Below are 27,609 nucleotides of genomic sequence, written 5' to 3' on the forward strand. Positions count from 1 at the left end.
TGGCAAGCGAAGATGATAAAACAGACACAAACTTTCCCACGGTTCTTTTCTCTTTACATAATTCTTTGTCTTTTCCTTATTTATTTATTCATTTATCTATTCATTGAGCCAAGTGTCAACCTCCTCTATCCTGAGGGGAGAAACATTGCAAAAAAAAAATGGGTGCAACCGCATTGAGAGAGCGCATCGTCATCATGTTTCACTAAAGGACGGCTTACATGTGACCCTGCTCGCCACCTTCCCGCCTGTCTGTCAATACTTACGTGTATGTTTTTGGAGATGGAGCAAGAAGAATCGATGTCACACCCTCACATATGTACCGTCCCCTCCTCCACACACGCAAATCTCAAGGGGTGACTGACTGCAGAAGTGCTTTGTTTTGTCTCAGAAAACACCCAAATTACTATAATATCAATCCACATTTCAGAGAAATCAATAAAAGTCTTACCACATAAAAAAAACAATTAAATCAACGACGCAATCAGTTGTGGAATAAAGAAAGAAGCACCGACACAATTTAATAAAAAGGATTTGTATTGTTTGTATTGTCAAACTGCACTACTGCATAACATACACAATACAAGTCATTTACTGACTGTACAACATGCCATTATGTTTTTTCTTTTTGATAATAATAATAACAAAAGTGATGACTATATATATGTACACAACTCTGTTACAAGTTCAATTCATCACTTGTGTCCAGATAAACAGCACTGACTGACAAAAAAAACAACTATGGTCATCTTCATCTAGGGATCTAAAAACCTTGATTGAAAGAAACACAGTCAAAACACATCAGCAGAATAAAGTACTGTTCCCACTACGGCCGAGATTCGGTGATAAATGCAATAAATTAAACAAGAGAACAATGGAGGAGTTCGTATGTCACCCTTTGAAATGTGGGGGAGTCTGATCTCAGATGCCACCGCGCGGCTGAGCATGCCTGTCGATTGTATTTCTCGTAAAAAGGAGGAATGTTCATCACTCTGCTCTTTCACTCGTCCATCCGTCCTTCCACCTCGTCCTCAGTACATCCCGGTGGTCTGCAGGAACACTCTGCCCTCTGAAATCCACACAGAAATCCAGATTAATAAAACAAAAACATCTAAACTCCCTTCAATGAAAGACAGATTCTTATGGTAGACCACAGGGACTGGAGAGAAAAAAAATCCTGCATGGTATTAATGTATTCATATAAATATTGAACGAGGTCTTCTACAACCTTGACCAAATCATTAATAAAAGATCATTATTTGGTAAGGCCCAGTTGAAAGTGTTTTTCGGCCCCTGATCCCTGTTTTTGGCGATAAAACTTCCTGGCACAAAGGAACCACATCCTGCCCTGCTGTCTGACAGACAATTCCCCTTTAAATGATTTATTACTGGGTGTTAATTATGCAAATGATGTCCAAACAAACTCGTCACGAGGACAATTAAGACAGCCGTTAATTAGTGGCCAGTTCTCTTCTTGCTTCACTGACATTCAATTAAAAATTGCCTTTGAACAAGCACACTGTCTGCTACGGCGGCCCTGGCACGGCGCGGAGCAGAGGTGGGCAGGAACCATTGCACTCGTTTGACGAGGCCAAGCTACAGATCACGGCCGTTTCTTTTTCTGTCTGTTTAAGATGTTACATGTGGGATTTTCTCATTAATCTGTCCCGGTGAAGACAATAATGTTGGCGAAATAAATAAATTAAACGCTTGTCTCCATTAAAACGCCAGCCCCGGTGAACTGCCTCACGCTTCATTTGATTTTGTTCAATTTCTCAGGAGCAGTCTCCATGTGAAATCTTTGAAAACCCTTCCACTAGACTGGTCAGTTAAGCATCAGAAGGAGGGAGTAGGTGAAATAATGAAATCTGTTGTCCTAGCTCAGTTAATAGGAACTAAATAAATCCCCAGCAGAAGGTTTATCACTGTTTATTTCACAATTCTTACACAAAAATTGGCATTTTTTGACGAGAATAACAAGTAAATAATGCCCACGAACTTGTTGCAGTGCCTCCACAAATGTTTTTTAAGAGCTGGACTCGAACCTTAAAGTCTGACACACTGCATTAGTCTAAAACTATCTTGGTAAGATGTATCAGTTTCTCCCATGTGTGACACAATATATCACACTTATTCTGGCATTGTCCAGAAGTAGTAGTGTCACATATTTAATTGGTTTTCCAAACGATACGGAGCTAACTTGGCCAGTGTGTAATTTGCCGATATTTGGTTGCTCTGAGAAGAAAAGAGCCCCTCTTTGCCATCAAAAACAGGCATGGTTGCAGCTAAAAAATTAATATCACTAAACTGGAAGTCTCCATCGCCCACCATGTCTCAGGAGGTGGCTCAACAAGATGCCAAGAAGGAACAGATTGGAATTTACAAAACTATTTCAGAAGGTGTCAAAGCTGTTTTTGACATTGCTTGATGAGACCAAACTCTATAACTCAGGAGTTTTGCTGCTATGTTGTATCTTTATTCTATGCAAACCCTGACTTATCCTTATCATTATGTGCCAATAGAAAGTTGGGTAAAGTTTTCGTAGACCACAAAACCTTTCTGGAGCTTTGCAGCAAGACAGAGTTGCAGCATCCTCCCAAAAAACTCAGAGAGTAGATGGGAACTTGTTTAAAACAACCAAAAAAACTAAATATGGCTCCATACAGATGGTCTGGTGTATTCCAAGTCTCCGGAAGCACCGAGAGCCCAAATTGATTTGAAAAGACGTTATTTACACCCTTTTTTAAAGCCCAAATCTTTACTTTAGATGCTAAGCTAAAAGCGTTAGCAGGCCCCCACCTGAAGAGGGTGCACGAGCCCAATCGCGTCTCAAAGGTGTAAATAACATCTTATAAAATCAATTTGGGATCTAGAGGCTTTTTGGAGACTTGGATTATGCTGTACGAGCTGTTTGGAGCCATTTTGTATTTTATTTCTGTTGGTTTTTTTATGTTTTAAAACAAGTCCCCATCTACGTCAGCTGTTTAGGAGGATTCTGCAACACTCAATGTTTTTGGGCGAACTTATCCTTTAAAAGTTTAATGTTTTTGCTTTTATATTGCATTTATATTTTCTACTCATGGATAACAGAGCCTGGCACACAAGTAAGAAAATAAAAATATCAAAGCTCTGTAATGAGGTTGTTTGTCTTAATCTCCTTTGAGTTGTCATTTGGGGACAGAAACATTTTAGCAGTGACAGCAGCTTTTCTACTCCAGTCTTTTCTGTGTAATAATTGCACAACACTCTCTCCGGTCAGAATATGAAGCTGTTTCCACAACACAGTTTGTTATCTGGACAGCTGTACCTTGTACTGTTGCCTTGGTGTCCAGCCTGTTGGCATCGTGGTTGCTCCCGTCCACGTCCTGGGTCACGGATTCTGTGTGAGGAGGGGCTGCTGATGATTGATGGCCTGTAGTTGGGTCGTTAATTAGTAAAGACACTTAATTAGAGGCTATGTTGCACTGAATGCTTGGCGACATCCGATATGAAAATGAGGCTGTGATAGCTTTAAGCTCGACTCTGAGTCGAAGCAGAAATAAAACATTTATAAAGGAATGGTTTGTGTGTCTGTACCTGTGTGTGCGTTGGAAGTGTGCAGCAGGGTGTGCTCTGCCTGGTCGCGGAGTTTGACCTCCTCCTCCAAGGCCTCCTGAAGTCTCCTCTTATTCCTCTTTTCCTTCTTCAGGCGCTTCTGGATCAGAACTAAATAGAGGAAAGGGAGAAGAAGAAGAAGAAGAAGAAGAAGAAGAAGAAGATGACAAAGGATGTCAAAAAAGGTTACAATCTAATTATTCAAGTGCTTCCAATATTTTTTAGACTCAACTTCAGCTGAGTCATTTATTGTATAAATTATCGTTCTGTCTGGCCTCCCTGTTCCCCGACCTTCTTTGGATCTTTGCATCAAGAGATTTGAGGGACTTTGAACTTATTATGAGGTTGTTGTTTGTTGTTTTTAGGGATGTGTGCGATCAGTTGACTAACTGATTAAACATTACCATCATCGGTAGGTAGCCATTACCAGAATTACTTGTCAGTTAAACTTATTAATGTAATTTTAATAATATACACATTTAAATCACATGTTGACCTAAATAGCTCTGTACTCCAACAGTAATCACTGTTATAGAGTGTTTGGTCAGTAACCCATGTCTCTCCTCCCCTCGTTCATGAAAGTTTCTGGTATGCCTGCTGACTTTATCCAAGCAGGACAGAGAACTCCATGAAGAGGTGTTCCTGTCTGCTTATCAACGCACAGAGAGCAGGAGCCTCCTGTTTGCTGTTGTGTCTGGTGATAACCGCTTTAAACTTCAGGGATCTTAGTTGTCAGGGACATCTCTAGTTGTGTTGGTGTGGCTGAATGTGATATTAATTTTAGAGTTTGGGATAAAATCCACCACAAGTTACAAATGTGTCCCTCTGGTGTGACTTCGTCTAATCTAGTCCCTGATTGGCAAGTCCTCTCGCTGGGTGTTTGTCACAGCTTTTTTGAACGTACCAAACTTTAAGTTTGTAGTTATTTACCTCTGCAGGGTTAATATACAGTAGATATCCGCACTTCATTGACTGATTTTAAAGTGATTAGATGTCCTGTCAGCAAAGAAGTGAATTAGACCACCAGTGTTTGTGTTTGGTGTAAAAGTCAGTGGTTATGAACACATGATGGGAAATGTAACACTGATAGTTTTGAATGGTAGCTCTATAAGGGAGGGAGGCAACGCCCCAATCATCACTTCCCAACTAGAATATCCAAGGAAAAAACTTTACTTAACACTGACTAAGGGTTTATTTAGCTGTGTCTGTAAAGTCTACTGGATTGTTTTCTCCCAAGATGCCGCATGTGATTCTTGATGCGATGCAGTCTGTCTACCTCTGTTTTTCTGCTCCAGGCTAAGCTGCCTCTCCAAGGTCTCCCTGAGCTCCCTCTCTCGGACCAGCTCCATCTTCAGCTCCGTCCTCTCCAGCTGGTCCTGCTTCTCCTGCGCCCGTGCGTTCTCTATGGCAACTCTCAGCAGACCCTGCTTGGAGACACACAGGCGCACATCAACAGGTTACACGCTGATCTAAAGCCAGGAGAAATGAGATCCCTGACTTCACCTAATCACCTAATCCTGAGTAAATATTTCTGTTGTTTCTGGCACTTTAACAAAGGCAGTGTGATTCTCAACTTTCAAGGTTAAATTGATTCAAAATGAGCCAGTGTATAAAAAAGGAGAATGTGAAACCACATCAATGTAAGAGCAAAAAGATCACAAAGACTTTGACTCTTCCTCGGGCAACGTTTAACTCAGGTGAAAAATTCCTGGATTTACTCATGAATCATGATTTCTGCCATCACGTCGGGGTTAGATGAGGTTACAAACATGTTTTCCCAGCCAGAGAGTGCTTTCTTTTATCGTGACTCTGCCGTAACAAAGACACGTAAAATCTGAGAGGCAGGTCGGCACACGCCCTTCCCAATTACTGCACATCCTAAATGTCTGCCTCGTCTGCTATTTATCATTTCAGGAAATCCCAAAGAGTGGCTCATCTCTCTTTTCCTATTCATCTCAGAGTATAATAATAATAAAGCCCCGGCAGAGCCTCACCTGGATGTTCGTGAGCAGGGTCTCTATGGAGGACAAGCCTTCCGGGAAGATGAAGGGAGTGTGGTGGAGACCTGCTGGGAGCTTCTGTCCTGCAGGGTAAGATACCCTCTCACAGCTCTCCCTGCCTGACGGGGGTTTCTGGTAGACTTGTCGATCACAGCTCTCCCTGGTTGTGTGAGCGGCCAAGGAGCTGTTATCTGGAGGGAAGAGAAAGACATTTTGATGTATAATCAGTAAGGTCAATTTTCTTCTGGTTGAATCAGTTCAACACAAAAGGGCTTACAGTTTTCATTTGCAAACATTTTCTCATTGTGAACAAACCCATGAAAAGATCAGAGTCAACTGTGAATTTATCCAACTACAAAGTGTGTTCTGGGTGGTCAAAGCTGAGGGTTGTCCCTGGTATAATAAAAGGGACAGTTCACACATTTCTCTTCCTTCCTTTCGTGCTTTTCGACCATCTAGATATTGGCCATAGAGAAGTCTGCATCCTCTCCAATATAATCGAACTAGATGTCTGGAAGTGTGCACCTACTCATTGATGAGAGTTTCGTGCGTGTGACAGCGCAAGATGTAAACGTTAATGACGTTCTCCCCGGCTGAACTGCAATGTTAGCTAGCGTACTTAGCTTAGTTAGCTACAAGTGTCAATGGACACAACAATGAGGGCAAATATGCTCGATTTTTATTAAAAGATAACTATAACAAGGCTGTTACAGCATCTTTGGTCATTTACTTCTGACCAATATCATAGGAGTGAGAAAAGGCGGGTCTGTACCGTTGTATTAATACTATGGAAAATTTATATTAAAATGGTTTCAAATACTTGAGATGTATCGATATTGCTGACAACACTACTACCCTCTCGTTCATGAGTAGATACACGCTTCCTTTTGTGTAGTAATATGGTTGGCGGGTGCAGTTCGTAACAAAGAAAATAGTTCCTACATGAAACCGCTCACAAAGTCTGTGGATTATCCTGAGTAACATGATTTGTGTAAAGAGACATCGCTGTTGAGTTCGTCAAATTCAATTCAATTCAATTTAATTCAAATTGCACAAGACTGCCATCTAGTTCCATTATATGAGAGAGAAAGCGGACATCTTGACGATATCTCCAAAACTCGGCAATGCCAACAAAACGATCAAGATGGATAAATAGCACTGCAGGTACAAGGAAAATATTCATTTGGGGGTGAACTGTCCCTTTAAATTACTGTTTAAAAACACCTCAACAAGCCACACTGCTGCACTGGGTAACATAGTGCCTCACTACTCTGAACATGGGTATTGTAGTTTTTCCCACACACACCAGTCTGTTGTCCGATATGTAAACATTTGGTCTTGTTTAAGTAACATCTGCTAAAAACTACAGCTCCCAGTTTTAGGAAAAAACATTATTAAAAAAATCAAAGTACATATTCGTGACCTGTTTTTAAAGATTCATGTCTTCAGTGGGAACAGATGAGCGCCACAGACAGGGCAGGTAACTCAGAAAGTATTCAGACGTGGACTTATTCATTGTTAGTTTGAGTCTTTTCTTGGATTTTGTTGACAATAAGAAAAACACAGAGCGATATCCTTTAATCAGTATAAATACAGTACAGTAGGGGGCTTTGCTTTCTTTTCTGAAATGAAGTCAATGTCAAAATGAACAAGTCACTTGTTCTCTTTATCTTTTTCTTGGTAATATAACTTTATAATCTGTGGTGTTTAAATGTTGCATCTTTGTTTTATATTTCCATACATTGCTGAGCCTTTACATGACTTTACATTCATCTGGCAGATGAGAAACAACAGAGATTTATTTTCTTTTTCTTTACTCTTTCCTCTACTTTGAAAGTACCCTTTTGAAAAGCGCTATTTAAATTAGTTTTCTTTCCTTGTGTTATTGACAAATGTGAGCAGTCTAAAGTACAAACTCTTTCCTGTTTATTATACCGTTTCCAAGACTTCAGGTGTGACGTTGTTATAAATAAGCAAACAGCTCCTCATTCCAGTGACAGTGTGTGAACACATTTCTGTAATTTATGGCTTACTAACACATTTATTTAATTTCTTGTAAAGATATCAAGCCCAACAGTAAATAGGTGTGTACACTAATTACTGTCTGCATGTAGACATACGCACAAGTCCTGGTTGCGGCTTTTGAAAATGTGGTTACCCTTTATTAGATGGCACTCTGCCTATTGATAATGCATCACAGCTTGACATCTCCCATAAAAACAGCTAAGAAGCTGCATTATGGATGACCATCTGTTTGTAAACCTGAGAACTGCGTGTTCCCGATTCGTGACAGTGGGGGAGATGAAGATTAGCCATTTTCTGCATTTTTTTTTCTCCACATCAGGCAGTTGCTCACTTTATCCGTTGACTGTCATCCGAGCCACTGAGGACGAAGACGTCCTGGGAGTCCGGCGGTTATTGGAGCAGAGACGAGTGCGAACGTGCGATGTGATATCTGGCACTTTTCTCTGTCTGTGACAAATGACAGTGTTTTCTCCACTTAGCTGACCACAGCATCTTCTGCTCCAAATCCACCCACCTCCCCTTCTCCGCCTCGGCCTCACGTCTTGGCAACTGTCACATTCAAGGTGTTTCACAGATGAGAAGCAATACCCCCCTCCTCCTCCTCTTTCTCCCTCTTTCTTGCTAAAAGCATTGCTCTGTAGAGAAAGGTAATTAGCAGGTGCTGGCGAGCTCAGCGGAGGGCATCCAACTACACTCCCGTGGCTCACATACAGACGCACACACACATTCGTAGCCGCTGAAGTGCGCAGTCAGCAGCGTGGGCTCCCCAGGCTCCTTGGATGTGACTGATCCTTTATTGAGTTACTGTTTTACGCCTACTTTACCTCACACTCACACACACGTTTGGCATAAATACACACACACACTGACACACGCTAACACACACACGCACACACACACAGCTGCCAGCTCGTTTGATCATTTACCCATCTCCCTAACCAAGGTCACTGTCTGTTTTTCTCTTTTCTCCCAACTTCATCTCTCTTATTCCTCTCCCACCCGTCCCCAGGGCTAATGAACTTCACCACGTGAAGACTGCCAGTCAGCGGAAGAGAAAAGGAGGGAGGGAGGGAGGGAGGGAGGGAGACAGAGAGAGAATAAAATTCTGCTGATGTTTGGTTAATGGGAGTGAGGTGTCAGGGATGGCCTCTGATCTTTGCTGCATGGATACGTTGTTCAAAGACCACTGAAACAGCACACACAGCCAAAACTGACTCACATACACACTCAGAGATTATCATACAATAGATTGATAGAGTGACAGCGCCGAAGTGCTCTTTGAAACTCCGCTCAATCCACAATAAACCTATTCTGTGATGTTGTAGGTCAAGTACAAAAGCCTGCAATCCAGCAAATGTACATGTGTTTCATTTGCATGCAGCAAAAATCAATTGGAAATCAATTGCATAAATGCGATGTGTGATGCATGGCATTCACGTTGCTGGTGCCATCACTGCTTTGTCAATATATTCACAGATACCTGACAGCATCTGAAACCTTACCTGGGAGGCCTTTGTGATTTTTAGATTCGATTACTGAATAATGTGATTCAGTATTAGAATACATTTACACAGGGCGCGTGCACACACATACAAACTCTCAGCTTCTCTCTCCCTGTCTCTCGCTGTGGATTTCTGCTGACTGTTTGTCCTTGAGCAGTCCTCATTAAGCTAATGCAAACCTCCCTGACAGAGAGAACCAAACAACTGACGTTGCAGCGCCGTGGCAACGCGGGCCCTAACGACAGGGAGGCGGTCGTTATGCAGATGAGGTCCAGCTGAGAGCGCGGGAGGCCGCCTGGCTCGTTAGGCCGCGGCCCGGCAAATGGCTCGCTAATGTAACACTGCTTCCTGGTCTAATGGAGCCCTGTTTTGCAGAATTATTTGTCTTTGCTCTCTGCGGGAAGCCGAGGGGGGCCACCGACAGCGAGGAGGAGAAGAGGAGGAGAGAAGTGGCGAGACTGTGAATCCTTATCGACCTGTTACTGTGAGATCTCTTCCCTGTCAAACTGTTGGAAAGCCTCTCGCTTTTAAAACAGATAGCGTTAAATAAACCATCGCCACAAGTGTGAGTATAAATGATGACAAAGATGGATGGATTGGATGGAAGCTGAGTGCTTGTTGTACTGTATTGACAGACTTTGGGTAAAGGAAATTGATTTGTCCAAGAAATAATCATTACTCATGAATAATCATTGAATGATTAATGACCACAACGAGACATTTTTGGAAAAACAGCAAGAACTTGACCTTTGAGGTGAGACAGACATTGTCATTCAATAAATGTGTAAATTACTTCTAAAAATAAGACATCTAAATACGAGATAAGAGATCTTAATTTGTTTCCGTTAACCCAACGCTGACCCGAGCTATACAAACATAAATACCTCTGTCGATGTGGCCCCTCTTGTTCTCCTTGCTGTGCTCAACATCTGTCTCTCGGGCCCCATGCACCACACCAGGGGAATGCGCCAACACATTGTGACTTGATGACAGCCCGTTGTCCTGTGGGTCTGGAGGGAAAATAAAAAGTTGAAATGATTATAAATCGCTCGCATGTTTTGTTACAGCTGAAGCATCCTTCCACTACCTGGGCAGATCACACAGGTGAGTACGTACGTGTGGTTTCTGCAGTGCGCTCTGTGTGAGACGGTGAACTCGACACACTGCTGCTGTGATTGGATGACATCTGAGCTTCCTCCAATGAGGGAGAAGGGGAGGGACTGTCGCGCACTCGCTCCTACAAAAATAACCAAAAATTATTAGCGTGACAAAATCTGTACAAAACATACAAATACATTCAAAGACAAAAGGCAGTTGCAGCTAAGCCAGGCTAACGTCTGTCTTTTAGCTAGCTGAAATGGTTTAGCTGTTTTTCTTTATCATATAGATCTACTAATATATACTACTCTTAGTTATGATAAATGACTTACCAACTTTACCATGTTTTTTTTCAATTACATAAAAACTACATTTAGTTTTGGCTAACACTAGCCTGTAGCTATCTTGCCAGCCAGCTTGATACAGCTCTTTTGCTTGGCCTGCCTTGTTGTCGGTGTCTTCATACAGAGAGCGACGTCTGGCTCTAAAACAGGTATTTTCATGTAATTCTACATTTTATATGGCATAATTATTTTTGTATAGAAAAACAGATCTCAAAAAAGTGTTCATTTTGGATGAATTCAGAGTCAAATGCTGGAAGGGCAGTTACGCTACTGCTACTCTCCTAAGTGAGGCTAACGTCAGTTATCTTTTAGCCAACAGAAATATTTTAGCTGTTTCCTTCTTCAGCATGTACTACCTGTCTCATTTATTTATGATGGAGAAGAAACTGAATTACCAAAATTATCATCAAAATTGATTTTTTTTTAATTATAGAGAGAGCTAAGAGTAAAAGAAAGTACATTTAGTTTATGCTAAAGGTTAGCCTGTAGCTAGCTTGAGAGCTAGCTTGACATAGCTCTTTTGTTGAGCTTTTTCACAGATGTTCTACATTTTTATGGCATAATTATTTATTTATTACAATAAAACATCTTCAAAAAAGCTTACATTTTATCCAATGAATGTAGCTGTGTGTTGGCTTTGTGGGGCAGAATAGCGTTATCCACTTATCAAGAAAATGATATTCTTGGAAAAGCTAGTACATAATACATGATGTTGCATTCTTTGGTGTTCACAGGAAAAAATTGTTGCTTGTTTCAATAAGTGTCATAAACAATCTTTGGGACGCAGCCCAGTGTTTGGAACACAATGGCCTGCATCATTAAAATTATGACAGTACTTCCTCTGATTGACAAAGACATGCTGTAATACTTTGTAAGGACTGACACTACATAACATTTTTGCCAATATTCAATCCTTCCAAAACCCCCTCCAATCAATCTTAAGAGTGAAGCAACTAAATCAAAGGCCTGTTTTGAAGCAAAGTGACCAACTTGGCTAGGAAGGCTAGAGTTTCTGTCTGTATGCAGGATATCTTTAAACATTTATAAATAGATATGTTTGTGGAAGGAACAACTGATTACATTCTGGTAGTGATCCAGAACTTGGATATCCATCAGTAGACAATTACCGGTTTAGAGCCATAACCACTGGATGAAAGAGAGATAGAAACTCGATTCTAGATTCTGTAAATGATCAAAATATTGAATCATCTTGAAATTATCAAGTTAAAACCAAGTTTGTGAAATTATGAAACAACACATTTTAATATCACAAGTTCCCAAATGTCACGTGGACTAAAGCTGGCTGGTGGTCAGCTCCACCGGGCTGATGGGCCTCTGAGTTCACCTTAATGACGGAGGTGGGAGCCCTGGCAGGGGGCTTGGCGTGGAGATGCGCCACATTGGCCATGCTTGCCAGCGTGTTCAGTCGGTTCATCTGGCCCATGGCCATGGAAACGGAGGCCGGCGCCAGGCTGGCAGGGATCAGAGGATGTGACATCATCATGAAGGGCAACTGATCAAGAACTGGTGGGGGAGAAACAGAATGAAATAGAGATGTATTAAGGAGAGACAGTACAGTAGAGTACAGTATTCATACATGGCAAAGGTCAGCCCGGCAGCTCTGTTTAAAGGCCGTCACTATACATGCGCCCAACATGAAACAGGTCTCAATTCATTTTGCTTCACTTGTATTTATCCATCACAACTTAAAGGCCTTCCTCTGCTCACTGGTGTGTATACTGAACTGAAAACCCACAGTGTCTCTGGATGACAGGACTGAAACTGGGCACCGATATCATCCCTCTGTGATGTCAATATCACCTGGATGACTGCTCTGCTTCTAAACCACGACTCGAAAATATGTGTGCATGTGCGCCTCGAGCGATGTCGAGTGTGGAAAAAGACGAGCACAGGAGGAGAGTGGAAGAAAAGGGAGGGAAAGCGGAAGAAGACATGACTGAGAAACACAAAGATGTAAAGATAGCGATGGCCTGAATATGTTGAAAAATGCGTTTCATGAGCATCACCTGCAAAAGCACAACTCAGTCTCTTTGGAATTAAGACAAACTGGCCAACTTTTCCTTCAATGCCCCGGTGTTCTTGACGATAATCCAACACGGTTCAAACCAAACTCTTATTATCTCGGCCAATCTGTTGTTCGCACTCCTCTATTTAAGACAAGCATCCACTATCTTTAAACAAAATCCTTCCTCTCAACAGCACCCTAGTGGGTTGTTGCGGTCCCTCTATTCATGAAACAAACAATCCTGTTGGGGGGGAGAAAATGACATAAATATTTATCATTTAATAAAAGGAAAAACAAAAACAAAAGAAACACAGGGAGGAAGTGGAACAAAAGAAGCTGATGGCAGTCCTGGTGCTGGGCCAGCAATGCACGCCGGGTAATTATAAACACAAAGGAAAAAATCTTGGACTCTATTCCACACAATTGTCACAAATAATAGAACGAGTGCATGGAAACAAAAAAAGGCTATCCAAAGAGGAGAGATGAAATAGAACAAATAACAGAGGGGAAGGAAAGAAAGAGGGGAAAAAAGAGAAAGAAAAGGCAAACTAAGAAATAAAGAGTGAGGCGTTGACTTTATGAGTCGGGCTCGCTGGACATATGTGCAGTGCTTTGTGCATTTGGCAGATTAGTCTCTCACTTGCCCAGAGCAGAAACCAATCCAAACAAAAGATCTGTCTGAATGGAGCTAAATAACCAGATGCTCCGACAATCAACTAGCAGCCAACTCCAAATATTAAGCCTTGGTTAGAGACCAGCGCTCCACTTTTTTGTCACTCACCCCTCCTCCCCTCCAAAACCCCCAACCCCCCTTTTATAATTTCATTTTCCCTCTCATTCTCTCTTTCTTCTTAACGCTGTTTTTTCCCCCCTACTTCTCTGCCCTCCCATCACTCTCTCTTATGTTTCATTAAAAACATCAAAAGTCAAAGTGCCTCTCTTATGTTTATCCAAACAAACCATTACTGTAAACAAACAGTTACTGTAAATTTCCCAGAAGATCTTGTTAAATGCAGAAATGGCTGCTCCCTGCTCTTCCGCGGCCCATAAGGTGTCACACTCAGCATTTGTGAGTGTGTGCGTGTGTGTAATCCGAGATTGCCTTTGTAGTGGTTAAAGCTCTGGTAGGGGCCCATCCTTCCCATAAGGCCGTGGGTGGCGGTATGGAAAAAAAACACACATTGTGCTTATGTGTGTATGTATGCCTGCGCTCTTTGTGTGTGTGTGTGTTTCCACTTGACTCTATCATTAACAGTGATTAAGCTTTACAGGTTTATAATGGCTGGTGGTAACCATGCCACCTAACTGCGCACAGATGCTGGCAGTCGTAACTGAGAGTATACAGTGGTAAACAATGCTTAAGACTGGGAGTGTTTACAGACACGGGTAAAGAAAAAGATTTACTACACAAACACACAAGAAAGAGTCGCAGCCAAAAACAGGTGGGCTTATAATGGAGCTGCAACGATTAGTCGATGAATCGATTAAAGGGGCACTATGTAGTTTTGTGTTTATATTTACAAAGCAAAAAATGTCAAAGATTTGGTCTTCTGGCTTCTTAAATATTAAGGATTTACTGCTTTTCTTTGTCATTTATGATAATAAATGAAGAATCTTTGGGTTTAGGATAAAAAAAACACTTTAACGATGTCACTCTGGGGAATTGTGATGAGCATTTTAAACATTTTTTGACATTTTATAGGCTAAACTGACTCCAGACTGTGAGCACTAGACTGCGACACACACACACACAGCCACGGACTAACAACCTGCACCTAGAATCTGATGCTGCTTTTACTTATTTATTATTTTATTTCTTTTCTTTAATTTGTTTTAATTATTAGCTTTCATTTAGTTGTCTTTGTTCTATATTCTGTTTCCATGTACATGTATTTTATTAAATTAACAGACCGAAGCCAAACAAAGTTTCTTTGTACCTGGACCTAGAATGTGACTAAATGACTATAAATACCATACGTTACATACAAACATATTGCACGTGCATATGTGTCCTTTGAATTTCTGCAGAACACAAGGACACACTCTTCTTTTTCATTTCTGTCCTAAAGCCTTGCAGCATGAGTGTGTGTGTATGTGTCACAGGTTGATAGCGTATTCCACACAGGCCTCCATAAGCCCTGTCATCTGTCTAAACACACTGATGTCGCTTTAACCTGTCGATAACAGTGGGGGCGGCGCGTCCGATTTTTTTTCCCTTTTTGTGTGCGTGTCCGTGTTTGCGTGCGCGCGTGTGCGTGCGTCCGTTCCGCCATCGATTGTCCAGCATTTGTCGTTTGCATTCAGGATAGTGAATTAGAGAGAAGACTATTGATTTGGCTTCAGCCTCTCATCTTATTCATCTCTCTATCATCCCGGTGTGTGTGTGCCGGTGCTCCACTTTCGCTGCAAAGCCAGGGAACGTTTGCAGGGGGGAGGAAACCTATGAATAAAAAAAAATTATACCTGCACATGTAAGGGATTCAACTCCAAAATGAAGTGATTCTGTGCTTTCCAGGGACAAAGCGACTTAGCTGTAAATGAGAACACGGCTTACTCAGCTCTGAAAAGCGAAGACTTTGTTCCAGTAAATCCTGAGGTAGTGTTACTCAGTATGACAGGCCAACACCATGTTGAGCATGAGTAACAGAGCTAGTTCGAGTCTACACTCTCTTGATGTGATGACTAATATGTACTAATGATCTATCGGCAACGGTTTGAGGCCATGGAGCGGATGACCAACATGTTATTGAACACCACATGAATGTGAACAAGTCAGAAGCTGACGTAAATATACAGCTTTTATCATGAATAAAATGGCAAAAATAAAAATATAGACGAAAACATCTGCTCCTGATGCTTTGATGATTTGGATTACCTGCCCCGGATTTCTTTTTCTAATTCCATCTGAAGAACTGACTCATCGCTGCTGTAGCTTGTTTTTTCATTCACAGCCTCTCAGAGGAAACACACAAGCAGCAGATGTGATGTCACATCCTGGTTTTAATCAGCTTGCTTCAGCTGCCGCACATAAACACAGCTGCTCAAGTTGTATTGACTTGGCATCGCAAAATGTGTACAAACAACAACGGCGCGACGTGTCATACGACCGTAATTAAACATCTCACATTCTCCCACACGTGTGCGTTGATGGGACGACTCACCCAGTCCCGGGTTGTGGTCGCCGTTCTCTCCGTTTGGCCCGCCATGATGTTGGTTGCTGTGATAACTGGCCATCGCCTCCAGCTTGATCTTCTTGGCCAGGGCAGACAGATCTGAGAGAGAGAGACAGATATAGAGAGGGAGAAAAAGACGGAAAGAAAGAAAGAGAAGGAATCAATAAGAGCCAGATCAATGGCCCCGGTGGAGGATTAGAGCAGTGGGTAGGCAGGAGGTTGTCAGGGGAAGACAGAGGCCAGCCATTCATTCTGACTGCACCGCTGCACTGGCCATTTAGTCTGCCAGGGAATCAGCAGTGATAGGAACAAGCCAGGACATTCATCTCTCCCACACAGGGACATCACATCCCACAGCAGAGCACACAGGACGACACTCAGCGTCTTCAGCAGCAGCTCCACCTTTAAGCCAGAAAGTGTTTCTTTATCAGTATAAATTAGGAGAAAAAAAGCTAAGATACTTCTTAATAGGGGTTGTGCACTGTCGCATGATACGAAATGGAGAGTGACAAAACGTGGCAGGAGGGCTGAGCCACGTTTTAATTTGTGTCTTGAACCTCAGAGGGTAGTTTGACCCACAGAGCAACCTTTAAAACTCTATCTTATGCCGCAGAAAATTAAATATCTCATGCACTAATGCAGACAAACACAGTGAATTATTAAAGTTGGACGAACCACGCAACTGTGCAAACACCACCGAAGGAAATGCAAACAAACCATAAGTCTTAATTTCCTGATCTTGGATACATCGAAACATTTGCAACAAACTGAGCTGCTGAGTGTTTTTTTTTTCCTTTTCTTTTTTTCTTACACAACGGTTGTCTGAGGCGAACAGTCTGTCTGTCCAAGACAACCACAACAAATTGCTCCTTTTCTTCTCATCTTCTCTCCTTCTCTCTTCCTGCTCTCCTCCCATCCCCTCTCCTTACTTTACCTTTTCAAATGTCAGCATCACAGCGGGACATAAGCCACCGTGTTGCGTGTGTGTATGTGCGAGTGCAAGAGGGCGAGAAAGAGAGACTAAGGAGGATCACATCAAAGATTTCCCCTGCCTTTTACGCTCAAATGTCCTCCCTCTCTCTGCCTCTTTCTCCCCCTCTCATGTGGCCAGTTCTAATCAGTGGTGCTGACATTGCCGCCGTGCCCTCTCCTTTGGTGGAAAAAGACTCTTTTCCCACTGAGAAAGATGCTCTTGAACACTCGACGCGTACACAACGCACACATGCACACTCACACGCACACACTCGAGCACCTTTGAACAGTGAGAGGAAGCGGCGCTAACAGAAAATGGCTTCTTTTGAGGCGGGGAATGAAAAGATCAGGTTGCAGTGAAGAGCACAAAGCCAAGGGCAACTTTGAGAGCGGCGAGGTGCCAACAATTACTTTTCTGCCTTTCTATGTGCTGCACACACACACACACACGCACAAACACACCACGACAGGGACTCAAACACACAACTGTTTATGACAAGAACAAGCAGCACTTTGGCCTTTAGCAGGCAGTTGACTAAGACAGACTCTGACATTACAAATAACAGATTTTCCCACATTTTTGCTCATGTTTTCACCTCAAAATAATTTAATTATCCTAAAACTTAATTTCATCCTTGAAGAGACAATTAATGGGTTTACAAACAACAAAAAATGAAACATATTTCCAACCCTGCTTGTGTTTTTAAACAAGATTTTTTTAAGGAAATTCTGAAATTGGCCTGAAGATGATAAATGTTGCTCAACTGATCAAAAGGCCTTTGTGTATTTATAATGCAAGAAAAAAGACCAACTTGCAACTTAGCAGTTGTTTCTCGCGTGTCAGCAGCATCTATGCTAATTTCATTAATCAACACGCAGGTCGCCTCCCAGAACCCAGGCTCCTCATACTATCGATGATGGGTAAAATGTGTCATTATGAGGGTCTGCGGGGAAAGTAGACAGCCGCGCCATCTTGCCTGTTTCACTTAGGCGACCTGTTCTTTCATTAAACTGATGGGGTAACGCAGCTAGTTGCCAGGTCATTGCTTTCACCCTCCCACAGCTCGAAAAGAAAAGAAAATTTGAACTTTACAAACAGCTCCTCTGAGGGCTGAAGCAACAAGATGACACTAATTCGCTCTTGGAGCCAAAACAGGGACTTCTTCTGTGACTCCTGTACTGTTACAGGAATACAAACCTTGACCTTATGAAAATCTTGTGAAAAGGGAGAGCATCTTCCCTGTTGTAATGAATCTTTAATACAGAACACACTGACAGGTGAACCGGATGGAAAGATGTTTTAAAGTTTAATGTGATTCTGGTTAGTCCTTTTTTATTTTTAAGATGAAACTATATTTTTTGTTAGAATAATTCTGACGTATTTTGCTTTGAATTATTTGAAAATAGTGTTTTTATTCACTTTGCAACACTTATATGAAAGTATAACTGTAATAGTGGCAGTAGTTTTAGTGCAGTATTAATAGAATAAATGTGTAATTCAAAAAAGTTTTCTAAAGTGAACAGCGCCCGACTGACTTTTAAGTCTTTTACAAAATTATCAAATTATCATATTTTGTAGGTAGTCTCTCAAAAAGCAGATGTCAATGATATATGTTCAATGACACATATAATTAAGTTAAAATCTTTATTAAAAGGAGTAAAATATATTTTTGTTGTGCGTATTACTTTTCTTTTGCTCAGTTTATTCTGATAAATACATTTTTATATTTCCACATTTTATCCTTTGCATTCAAATGCTGCATATGAACTAACAACTAATATCTCTACTTTCCTTTTCCCTTGTTATCCTCGTTTCAACTTTATGTTCCTAAAATGCCATCTGGTTGAACCACAGGCTCTGATGCGTCGCTGGCTGATCATCATCATTGATGAGGGTGTGACTATAACACTGAGCGGATCCTTTAATTGGCCTCCTTAGACGTGCAAAGGAAAAAAACTTCCGTATATAGATTTGCTTTATTTATATGCAGAGTGAGGGCACTGAATTCTTTGTGTCTCTGTGATTATGGAGAACATAAAAATATAAGAAGCAGAATAGAAGCAATAAATTAGAAATTTGTAGTTAATAGTTAGTTCGCTGTTAACAAACAATGAAATGCTCTTTAAACCATTTATAAAGCTAATTTTTATTTTAAAGTTGCAGCTGTTGTTTACAATCCTTGCTAAATGGTTAATAAATGCTGTGTAGTTCACCTATAAAAATTATTTGGATGGCCACAATAAAGTTGCAACTGATGTTTATAAGCCTTTACTATTGCTTCATAAGTGGTTTATTTTTGAAATTACTAATTAATTATAAAATTTAAAATAGTTATTATGAAGGGTTACCAAAGCAGAGAGTAAGGAACTAGAATCTGTCAAAATTAACTTAAATTAACTTAATAAACAACAAGTACAACTAAATATTTCTAAAAAATTATGCTTGGGATAATAATAAAATATTAGATTCCAGATGATGTTTAGTGTTTCAGTGCTCCGATGTCATTTTGGACAATAAGGTTTATTATATATAAAAGATTATTAATATAAAATGATTATATATTTTTGTTTTTTCTTAAATGTTTCGGGTAATATTTATAATGAATGAGAAATGATTCCTCAGTGTTATTTCAGTGTCTCTGTGTGATATTGTTTCTCCGGTAAACATACATATGTACTGTATGTTCGTGGTGAGGCCTGGGTGGTCACCTGCAGGAGGCATGATCCCAGCGTGTATCAGCCCACTGTGGGGCAGCATGTGGTGAGTCCCGCCCTCTGTCACACTCTGCAGCCTCTTGGGCGGTCGTCCTGGCCTCGAACTGCAGGCAGAAAAACAGAAGCCAACATTAGTCATTAGGAAGTTTAATACTCGACTCGGACTCACGCTGAGCCTGAGATGGGTGGCCTGGTTTGAGAAAACTGTCCTTCGCTCTGTAAACCTCTGATCCTGCTGAGGTGTCAACAAGCAAAAACAGTGAAACCTGACCGGTTCCAGGAAGGCTGCTGTACTGCAAATCTGACCTCCCTGTGGATACGAGCAAGCAAAATAGGAGTTTCCCTATGGCATCAATAAAGCACCTCATTACTGTTCAGCTTACTCATTCATTTGTTTGCTTATTAAATGTGTTTGCTCGCCTCCTTCCCTCTCCATCCTCCCCTCACTTCTTCGTCATTCATTCCCTTTTTCCCGCCATGTCACAAATTTCCTCAATAAAGGCTGTGACTACAAGCAGATTCACATGGTTTGATTGAGCCGGGCATGCTCAATCAATCCTGGAGGAAGTCTGTGAAAAGCTGTCAGACATCACTTTGGCTCTGACTAAACGGTGTGAATGTCCTGACAGGGGAAATGACACGGGCCACATCAGGCTTAATGACAACCAGCGCAGCTCATCTCCTTTCATACCAGTCTGACACTGGACAACATGAGTCTGTGGGCAAGTGAGTGTGAGCACATGTGTCTGTGAAGTGATGTTAAAAGAAAAGCGGAGATGTAGAGGGTGTGATAGTAAGCAAGAGGCTGATGAAAAGGGAGATGGAAGGACAGGTGAGGCAGAGAGAGAAAAGGTGGGAGAGGGAGAGGAAAAAAAAAAAAGAGGGTGAGATAGACTAGCAGCAGCAGCAGCTTCCTAGCGTGGGGTGTCTTTGAGCAGATTTTAATTAGAATCTAATCCAGCCGTCATTAAGGCCCCATAAACGAAGCTGTCAGTCAGGAGATTAATGGCGCCTCATTTGCATATTGCATATAATTCATCAATTACCCAGCAGAAAGGACCAATCCCCTGTTGACACACCCACTGGCTGAGGAAGGGGGGGTGAAGATGGAGAGAGACAAAAAGACAGAGAGAAAGATTGTGTAGTCACTAACTGTGGGAGAAAAACAGGTAGCTGGTGTGCGTGTGAGTGTGAGTGTGTGGCGTGTGTGTGTGTGTATGAAGTGTTCAAAGGTTAATTTGATGAGCCGATGAGCTCCACAGTTCCTGCCCTCGGTTTTAATGAGTTGTTATTATTGTCTCTTATTATGGGCCCAGACCGACTGGGATGTGACAGCTGACATCAGATATCACACACACTTAGACACACACACACACACACGTACACGCACACAGGCACGTAGACAGCGCGGGGCACACACTCAGGTAGACACACGACATGACAGACACAGAGCAGGAATGTGCAAGAAGGGATGACGTTGTGAATGTGTGTGTGTGTGTGTGTGTGTGTGGAGGGAGTTTTGGAGGCGGAGGTGCACTCACATCACACACACATTTTTTGCTTTGCATATAGAGCAGCATACTGTGCTTAACAAAAGCAGGAAATGTATTTTTAGGACTCGTGTTTGAAGGTAAAGCAACACAGTTCCACAGCAACTGATGTTGAAACACCTCAAATGAACAAAAACACACACACACACATGCACACACACATGCACACAAATGCAGAAGCAAACACCAGCGGGGGGAAAATAAAACACATAGAGACCAAAAGACTGTGGTTGGTTTTTACTGCAGCCACTTCCCTTTCCCTTACTACTGTTTATTTGCACACACTAATTAATGGCCTGTGTGTATGTGTGTGTGTGTGTGTGTGAGTGTGTGTGTGTGCCTTTGTATATGTAGCATTTTAGGAGGCATAAAGAACTGGAACCTAATTTTGTGTTTAGTCTGCAAGTGCGTTGATACATCAAAGTGACCCGTGGAGGGAGGTCTGTGTGTGTGTGTTGTGTGTGTGTGTGGGCATGCAAGTGTGTTTTTGTGAGAGTGTGTGTGTGTGTGTGTGTGCGTGTGAGGTTGGAGAGCACCGGTTCCCTGAGGTAGGATTAATGAAAAAGCCTTTCATGGAAAAGTCATCAAGCTGAGGGGATGGAATGAGAGAGAGGAGGGGGAAGAGAGAAAACAGTGCATTGTGTGTGTGTGTGTGTGTGTGTGTGTGTGTGTGTGTGTGTGTGTGTGTGTGTGTGTGTGTGTCTGTGTGTGTGTGTGTGTGTGTCTGTGTGTGTATAAGGTGTGTGTAGAGGAGGGGGTGTATGGCTTATGACCTCTTTGTCTCAAACTTTAATTAAAATCTCACCCAGACGTCCTCCCTCATGCCAACGCTCTGGCCACACACACACACACGCAAACACACACACACATTATTTTTCTTTCTTTTTTTTTTTTAAAGGGTACTCTGTACATCGAGTTCTGCCCTCCGAGCTTAGCGTGTGCGTTACCTGAAACACGAAACGGCAAACATGGCAGCTGGAGCTTAGCACAGGTGGAACAGAAACAAAACATTACAAAGATGACAGATCTCTCTCTCTTCCTCAAACACACACACACACACACACACACACACACACAGAGAGAGAGAGAGACGGGAAAGAGAAAAGTAATGAAAGAAGAGGAAGTGTTACAGTCAAAACAGTGGAACAGCTACTGGCTTGAAGGGACTGAGGTGCTGATAGGCAGCAGCTGTGTGTGTGTGTGTGTGTGTGTGTGTGTGTGTGTGTGTGTGTGTGTGTGTGTGTGTTATGTAAGTGTAGGGAGAGAAAAAAAAAAGACAGGACTAGCTCAAACAAGATTTTGTTTGGAATATATTAGCGGCGGTTTACAGCTCCCATGCTCCCATCCTTTCAATCTGCGTTCATCACACGGGTTTGTATTCGCCGTCACGGTCCGGTTTGATAAATCATATCGTGGTCGTCGCCGCCGCAGCGCGCAGGAAGACTTATGCAGCTGGTTAGGGAAGGCAGGGGAAAGATTGATGTTGTGATCTTCCTCTCAGATCGAGGGCTGAGAAGCGTTGTGCGCCATTGTTATTAGGGAAAGCCTGTGTGATGATGTCATGACAGAAGCAGGCAGGACAACACACACACACACAAACACACACATGCGGTGACACACACAGGACGTTTGATCATGGCAAGAATCTGATCTCCTGAACTGATACCGCCTTGCATTCCTCTCCCACATTCCAGGGTCAAGACGATGTCAAGAGTGTGTGTGTGTGCAAAAATGTGTGTGTACTCCCTTAAAACCTGTCATAGGGGAAGACATGGAGGCCCTCTCTATCTCATCCTGCGCGTCTTCTCTATAAAACATCAAAAGAGTGCGGAGGTTAAAGTTGAGCTAATCAGCCCACCCTCACACACTCTCTCTCACACACACACACACACACACACACAGAGGGAGAGAGAGAGCCTCCTCCCCTTCATCTTAACGCTGCTGACTTTGACAGTGAGTTATGGCATGGCAGTGGGGCTCGGCTTTGAGGAGTCCACCTTCCCACCACACACACAAACACACACACACACACACACACACACACACGACACTGGCTTACCGCTGCCAACTTGCACAGTCGAGGTTTGCCACAGAGAAACACAAAGAGTGGGTTTTTGTTGTGCTCGGCAGGCCGCTTTGACTCATTTATCATTCATCGTTTCATTTAACTAACGTTTTTTTTTCCTTTATTAATAATTATTCCCTGAGTGTGAGAACGGCAAAGAAACACGTGTGAACCGTGTGTGTGTGTGTGTGTGTGTGTGTGTGTGTGTGTGTGTGGCCTTAAAGAGTCGGTTAACCTAATGTCTAAAAAATCCATATTTTCCTTGAGGTGTTCATGCCATCTTTGATGTGCAGAGATTTTAAGTTTTCTGCTTCCACCCAAACACAATGGAAGTAAATTGAATTGTAGTAGTTATATTTTCAGCAACATCTTGCTCCAGACATGGTGGAAAATCATCGTAACACAATGTTAAAAGTTTTCACTGGACTTTTTCTTCTGGTCTGCTTGTTTTCTGTTCACCACGGACCCTGTTTGTGTAAAGGCAAGGAAAATGCTTTAAAACACCACAAACAAAATTCCAATCGCCTCCATTTTTTTTAGGCTGGAGGCAGGAATCTTAAAGACGGATATCTTAGAAGAAGAAATGTAACAAATGATGAACTATACTGTTTTTAATTTAGAGGATCTGTACCGGTTTCAGGTGTTTGTATGTACAAATGCACAAACCATGTGCTGTTATTAACGTGTGCTTTGTTGAAAAGTAACCCAGAGTTCTTGTACCTCGCCACATTACGCTTCTTTTATGCAACGAGTGGGAGGTGGCATTTGTGTGTGTGTATATATATATATACCTACAGTATGCGCACCTACACACACACACAGTTTGACCTGAGCGAGCTGTTTGATGTGTGCTCCTAACAGAGAATGAAACTGTTCCTTTGTGAGGGAGAAAGAAAAGGACGGAGGATCAGGTTGCCTCCTACACGCCATGTTCTCTCTGTGGAACTAATGTCATTTAGCAGCAAAGCCAGCAAACGCACAGGCGTGACCGTGTGAGTTTGTGTGTGTTGGGAGATGACACAGAGTTAGTGTGTGTAGTGTGTGACGTGTGTGTGTGTTTGTGTGCCACCTATGCATGAATTATAACTAGGCTTTGACTGAGGGTGAAGTCGGCCCTTCTTCATGGTTTGATGAGTCAGTGGTCAGGGTGTGTGTGTGTGTGTGTGTGTGCACAGCGGGAGTAAAGGAGTGAGACAAAGAGGAGAAGGAAAGACAATGATAAACAGAGGACATTTTCTTAACCTTATGCTTCAAAAGATTTCATTTTAATCTTTAAAACAGAACCAAATGAATGAACAAAACAGCCAAAAGGATAAACAGCAGGGATCCATGTACAGCGCTCTGTTAGTCATGTTTAAACTACCAGACAAGGCTGTTATTTCTCCTCCAGCCTGTCTGACTGTACTGGACTGGAAAATAATAAGTGATGGCTGTCTTAATCAGTAACAAAACCCTCACTGAGCCCTGATGCTGTCAGAGAGCGGCAACATCACTTTCACGGAGACGTTCGTGAAACTTTTAGCTTCACTCGGGCAAGCCTTCCTGCTTTAACCATCTCGAGTCACACTTTTTCACCTCCATCCCCACACGAGGGATTAGCTAGAAACTTCTAATGCACGGTGATGATACTAATGGCCACCACAGCACATTTGAAGCCCTCAGACAAAGAATCGCAGAAGTCGTTTGAAGATTTCAGACGAGTGATGTTTCCAGATCTCATTAACTAAAGGCTGTTTGAGTGTTGTGTGGATAATTAGAGACGGCGGAGGCTGTGTATTTTTCAGCGGTTGTAGAACAACGTTTCCCATTAACACCTGACACAGAAGAAATCCCAAAGCAGCCAGAAGATGCATCTGGATTTTGTCTCGGTTGGAGGGCCTCGAATGCTTTAAACGCAGGTGTTGGAGAGCTGCTTCTCACAATAGTTTGTTTCTGGTTTTGCTCAACAAGTCAAAGCTTGTATCAAACGCTAACACCTGCTATTAAAATCAAAGATAAAGCAGAGCACCTGGATGATTTGATCTATATGCGGGAAACATAAAGAAATGAAAAAAAAGCTGGGTTTTTTTGGCGTCTATCTGTACACATCTTGACACATCCTCTATCTGAATTTAATGGCAGGTGTAAATTGGATCACTCGTGCTCCAAGGAGCGGGGATTAACTATCAAACAATATAAAAATTCCCCAAACTAAGGCTAATCCACACTCCTCCGGATTGAAACCCATGCTGTTACGAGCATGTGGTCGGCACAACAGCAGACTGAGGCTCCAGGAAACCACAAATCCCTGCCAATTTAGCCCCTTTATCCAAAACATCTCTGTGGCGCATTGGATTGATGACCCATGTAGTTGGTCACCATCGGAGTTCTGCAAAACAGCTCATTTACATAATCGCATCATAAATACCGAGAATTCATTTAATCATCTCCTCTGTTCTGATGCTCTGGGCTAAAGAGTGTTGATATGATAAGACAGCGAGTTATTAAGGAAGGAGAGAGAGTGGGGAGGCAGAGGGAAGGAGAGAGAGCAAAGGGATCAGTGAGTGAGTGAGTGAGCTTGTCCTGATTTAAGCTGCCGCTTGGGGCCAAATGAAAATTAATTAATTTCTGTGAAGAATCAATTTCTCAGAATGACAGTGTCAGATTCAATGTGTGCGTGTCCCTGTGTGTGTGAGAGTGTGTGTGTGTGTCAGAGAGACAGTGAAAGACGGTGCATGTGTGTGTGTGTGTGTGTGAGTGTGTGTGCATGTCAGAGAGAGCGAGAGATCACAGCTTGAGATAACATGACAAACTTTTGAGAGTGTTTATTTTTAAATGAGATTACTAAAATTCATTATCGTCGACACCATCGTCTCTATCGCAGCGTTTATCATCCGTTCAAATGGTGATTAGTGACAGGCCTGGCAGCACTGATGTGGCAAATAAAAAAAGGGGTTAACTGGACCTCCAGTCAGTCATCATCAAATGGTGTAAAACCTCAAAGACACACAAATCAGATTTTCAGACAGAATATTTTATGGAATATTCCTTTAACCTTTCTGTGAGCCCTTTAATTTAGAGGAATCTCATGCAAATATCAGATTAAAGCTAGAAATATCATTTAAGGCTGCAACTAATCATTAATCATCACTCACACTCAATCTGAAATATTGATTTTGGGGATGCATCTTGGAGGTTTTTGTCATGACCTGCAGACACTTCATACAAAAGTCACTAAAAATCCTTTAAAATTCACTGGATCTTGAACCCCACCTGCTGGGTCACACCTTCACCACCACCACCACCCTGTCTCCCCTCTCACCTTGCGTTGGTACAGTCGCTGTAGAGCGTCTCGAAGTCCTGCCTGGAGATGAGTTTGCACCGGTTCACCCCGGGCTGGATGGCCCCGAGCCCCCGCAGCACCCGGACCTGCTCCACGTTGCACACCACCGGGGCAATGTCCAGCCGTTTCAGCTTGGTGTAGACGGTGTGGAGTCCGCCGACCAGGTGCTTGAGAAACACGTCGAAAGCCTGCGGCAGGCAGATGAGCTCCGTGTCTTTCACCGTGAACGAGGCCAGCTTGGCACCTTTCACCTCCACCAGTTTGCACTCGTTGTTCTGCGGCGTGCTCTCCACGGGCGACGGGGTGGCGTACACGGGCTTAGCGCTGCTGGACACCGGGGCTCCTCCGGTCTTCAACGGGGTCCCGTTCGGTAGTAAGAGGTCCGCTCTGAACTGGTGAAGCAGCGCCGGGTGCGCCACCGGAGGAGCCGGCGAGGAGGCGGCGGAGGTGGCCGCAGGTGGCGGGGAGTTGGTGGCCGGAGAGACGGAACTCGGCGCCGGGTGGTGCCCGAGCGAAGCGGCGGGGAGCAGAGCCGGAGCAGCCGGAGTTGCCATGGTGGTCATGTCCGAGGGACAGGAGCACAAAAGTAAACTTCACAGTCAACTATTAATAAAAAAAAAAGTTAACTTGTGCACAGCGGCTCTGCGAGAGGGGAAGTGCGCATTGAGTGTCAGCCGCCCGAGGAGGAGGAGAAGAAGAAGGGGGCAAAAGAAGAAGAGGAGAGAGGACAGGAGGAGAACAGGGTCCGACCGTGTGTGGAAAAACAGATCACATAGTTGAGTCAGAATGAGAGGAGGCTTGTCTCCGAGCTGGAGATGCTACTGTCACATTATCATAAAGAGGAGGAGCATGGACGTGTTTCTTAGAGAGTGAGAGACACGTTCACACACAGGGAGAGAGAGAGAGAGAGGAGAGGAGAGAGAGCAAAGATTAGCCTACATAAACTTTGGATAAGCCTATTTATGAACGCCTAACGAAAAAAGACACTTTGATATTAATGCTACTGATGGGGCTTAGTGTGACTGTGGCACTCAATCTATCTTCTTTTATAACAATTTTTTAAAATGATGGTACCACTGTGATCTTCCCACATCGCAGAGTGGGAGAGAAAGTTGTAAGATTATAACTGTGTCATCCTTGAAAATGTTCTGATCTGATAACTGAGGTTATGTGTCCTGAGAGCAAATGTTCCCCCATGTCTAAATAATAGCTCATATAGATAACAT

The 27,609-nt window shown here is 42.7% G+C and overlaps 1 protein-coding gene across 4 annotated transcripts; it reads right to left on the reverse strand.

The window, feature by feature from the left end:
- Nucleotides 1–516: 516 nt before the first annotated feature.
- On the reverse strand, nt 517–27,142 carry dachc (dachshund c). Of its 4 annotated transcripts, none has more exons than XM_073481286.1 (11): nt 26,363–27,142; nt 19,441–19,550; nt 15,748–15,858; nt 11,906–12,084; nt 10,235–10,355; nt 10,003–10,128; nt 5,586–5,782; nt 4,868–5,015; nt 3,574–3,702; nt 3,305–3,409; nt 517–1,066 (listed from the first exon to the last, which is right to left on the reverse strand). In XM_073481286.1, the coding sequence occupies exons 1-11, from the start codon at nt 26,944–26,946 to the stop codon at nt 1,029–1,031; spliced, it is 1,848 nt and encodes a 615-aa protein (XP_073337387.1). In that variant the 5' UTR covers nt 26,947–27,142; the 3' UTR covers nt 517–1,028. The 4 variants fall into 4 exon arrangements, with proteins under 4 accessions (XP_073337387.1, XP_073337386.1, XP_073337384.1 ...); XM_073481285.1 differs by having other exon boundaries at nt 4,868–5,018; XM_073481283.1 differs by having other exon boundaries at nt 19,402–19,550.
- Nucleotides 27,143–27,609: the final 467 nt, after the last annotated feature.

This window comes from Pagrus major, chromosome 15 (assembly GCF_040436345.1).
Source record: "Pagrus major chromosome 15, Pma_NU_1.0".
In the NCBI taxonomy this organism is placed as follows: domain Eukaryota; kingdom Metazoa; phylum Chordata; class Actinopteri; order Spariformes; family Sparidae; genus Pagrus; species Pagrus major.

Excerpts from the sequence above, each read along its gene's own strand:
- dachc (XM_073481282.1), bottom strand. The coding sequence starts at position 26,946 with ATGACCACCATGGCAACTCCGGCTGCTCCGGCTCTGCTCCCCGCCGCT. Across the intron at positions 19,551-26,362 it reads AGCGACTGTACCAACGCAAG|TTCGAGGCCAGGACGACCGC; the intron begins GTGAGAGGGGAG and ends TTCTGCCTGCAG. Across the intron at positions 5,783-10,002 it reads GAGGGGCCACATCGACAGAG|ATAACAGCTCCTTGGCCGCT; the intron begins GTATTTATGTTT and ends TCTTCCCTCCAG.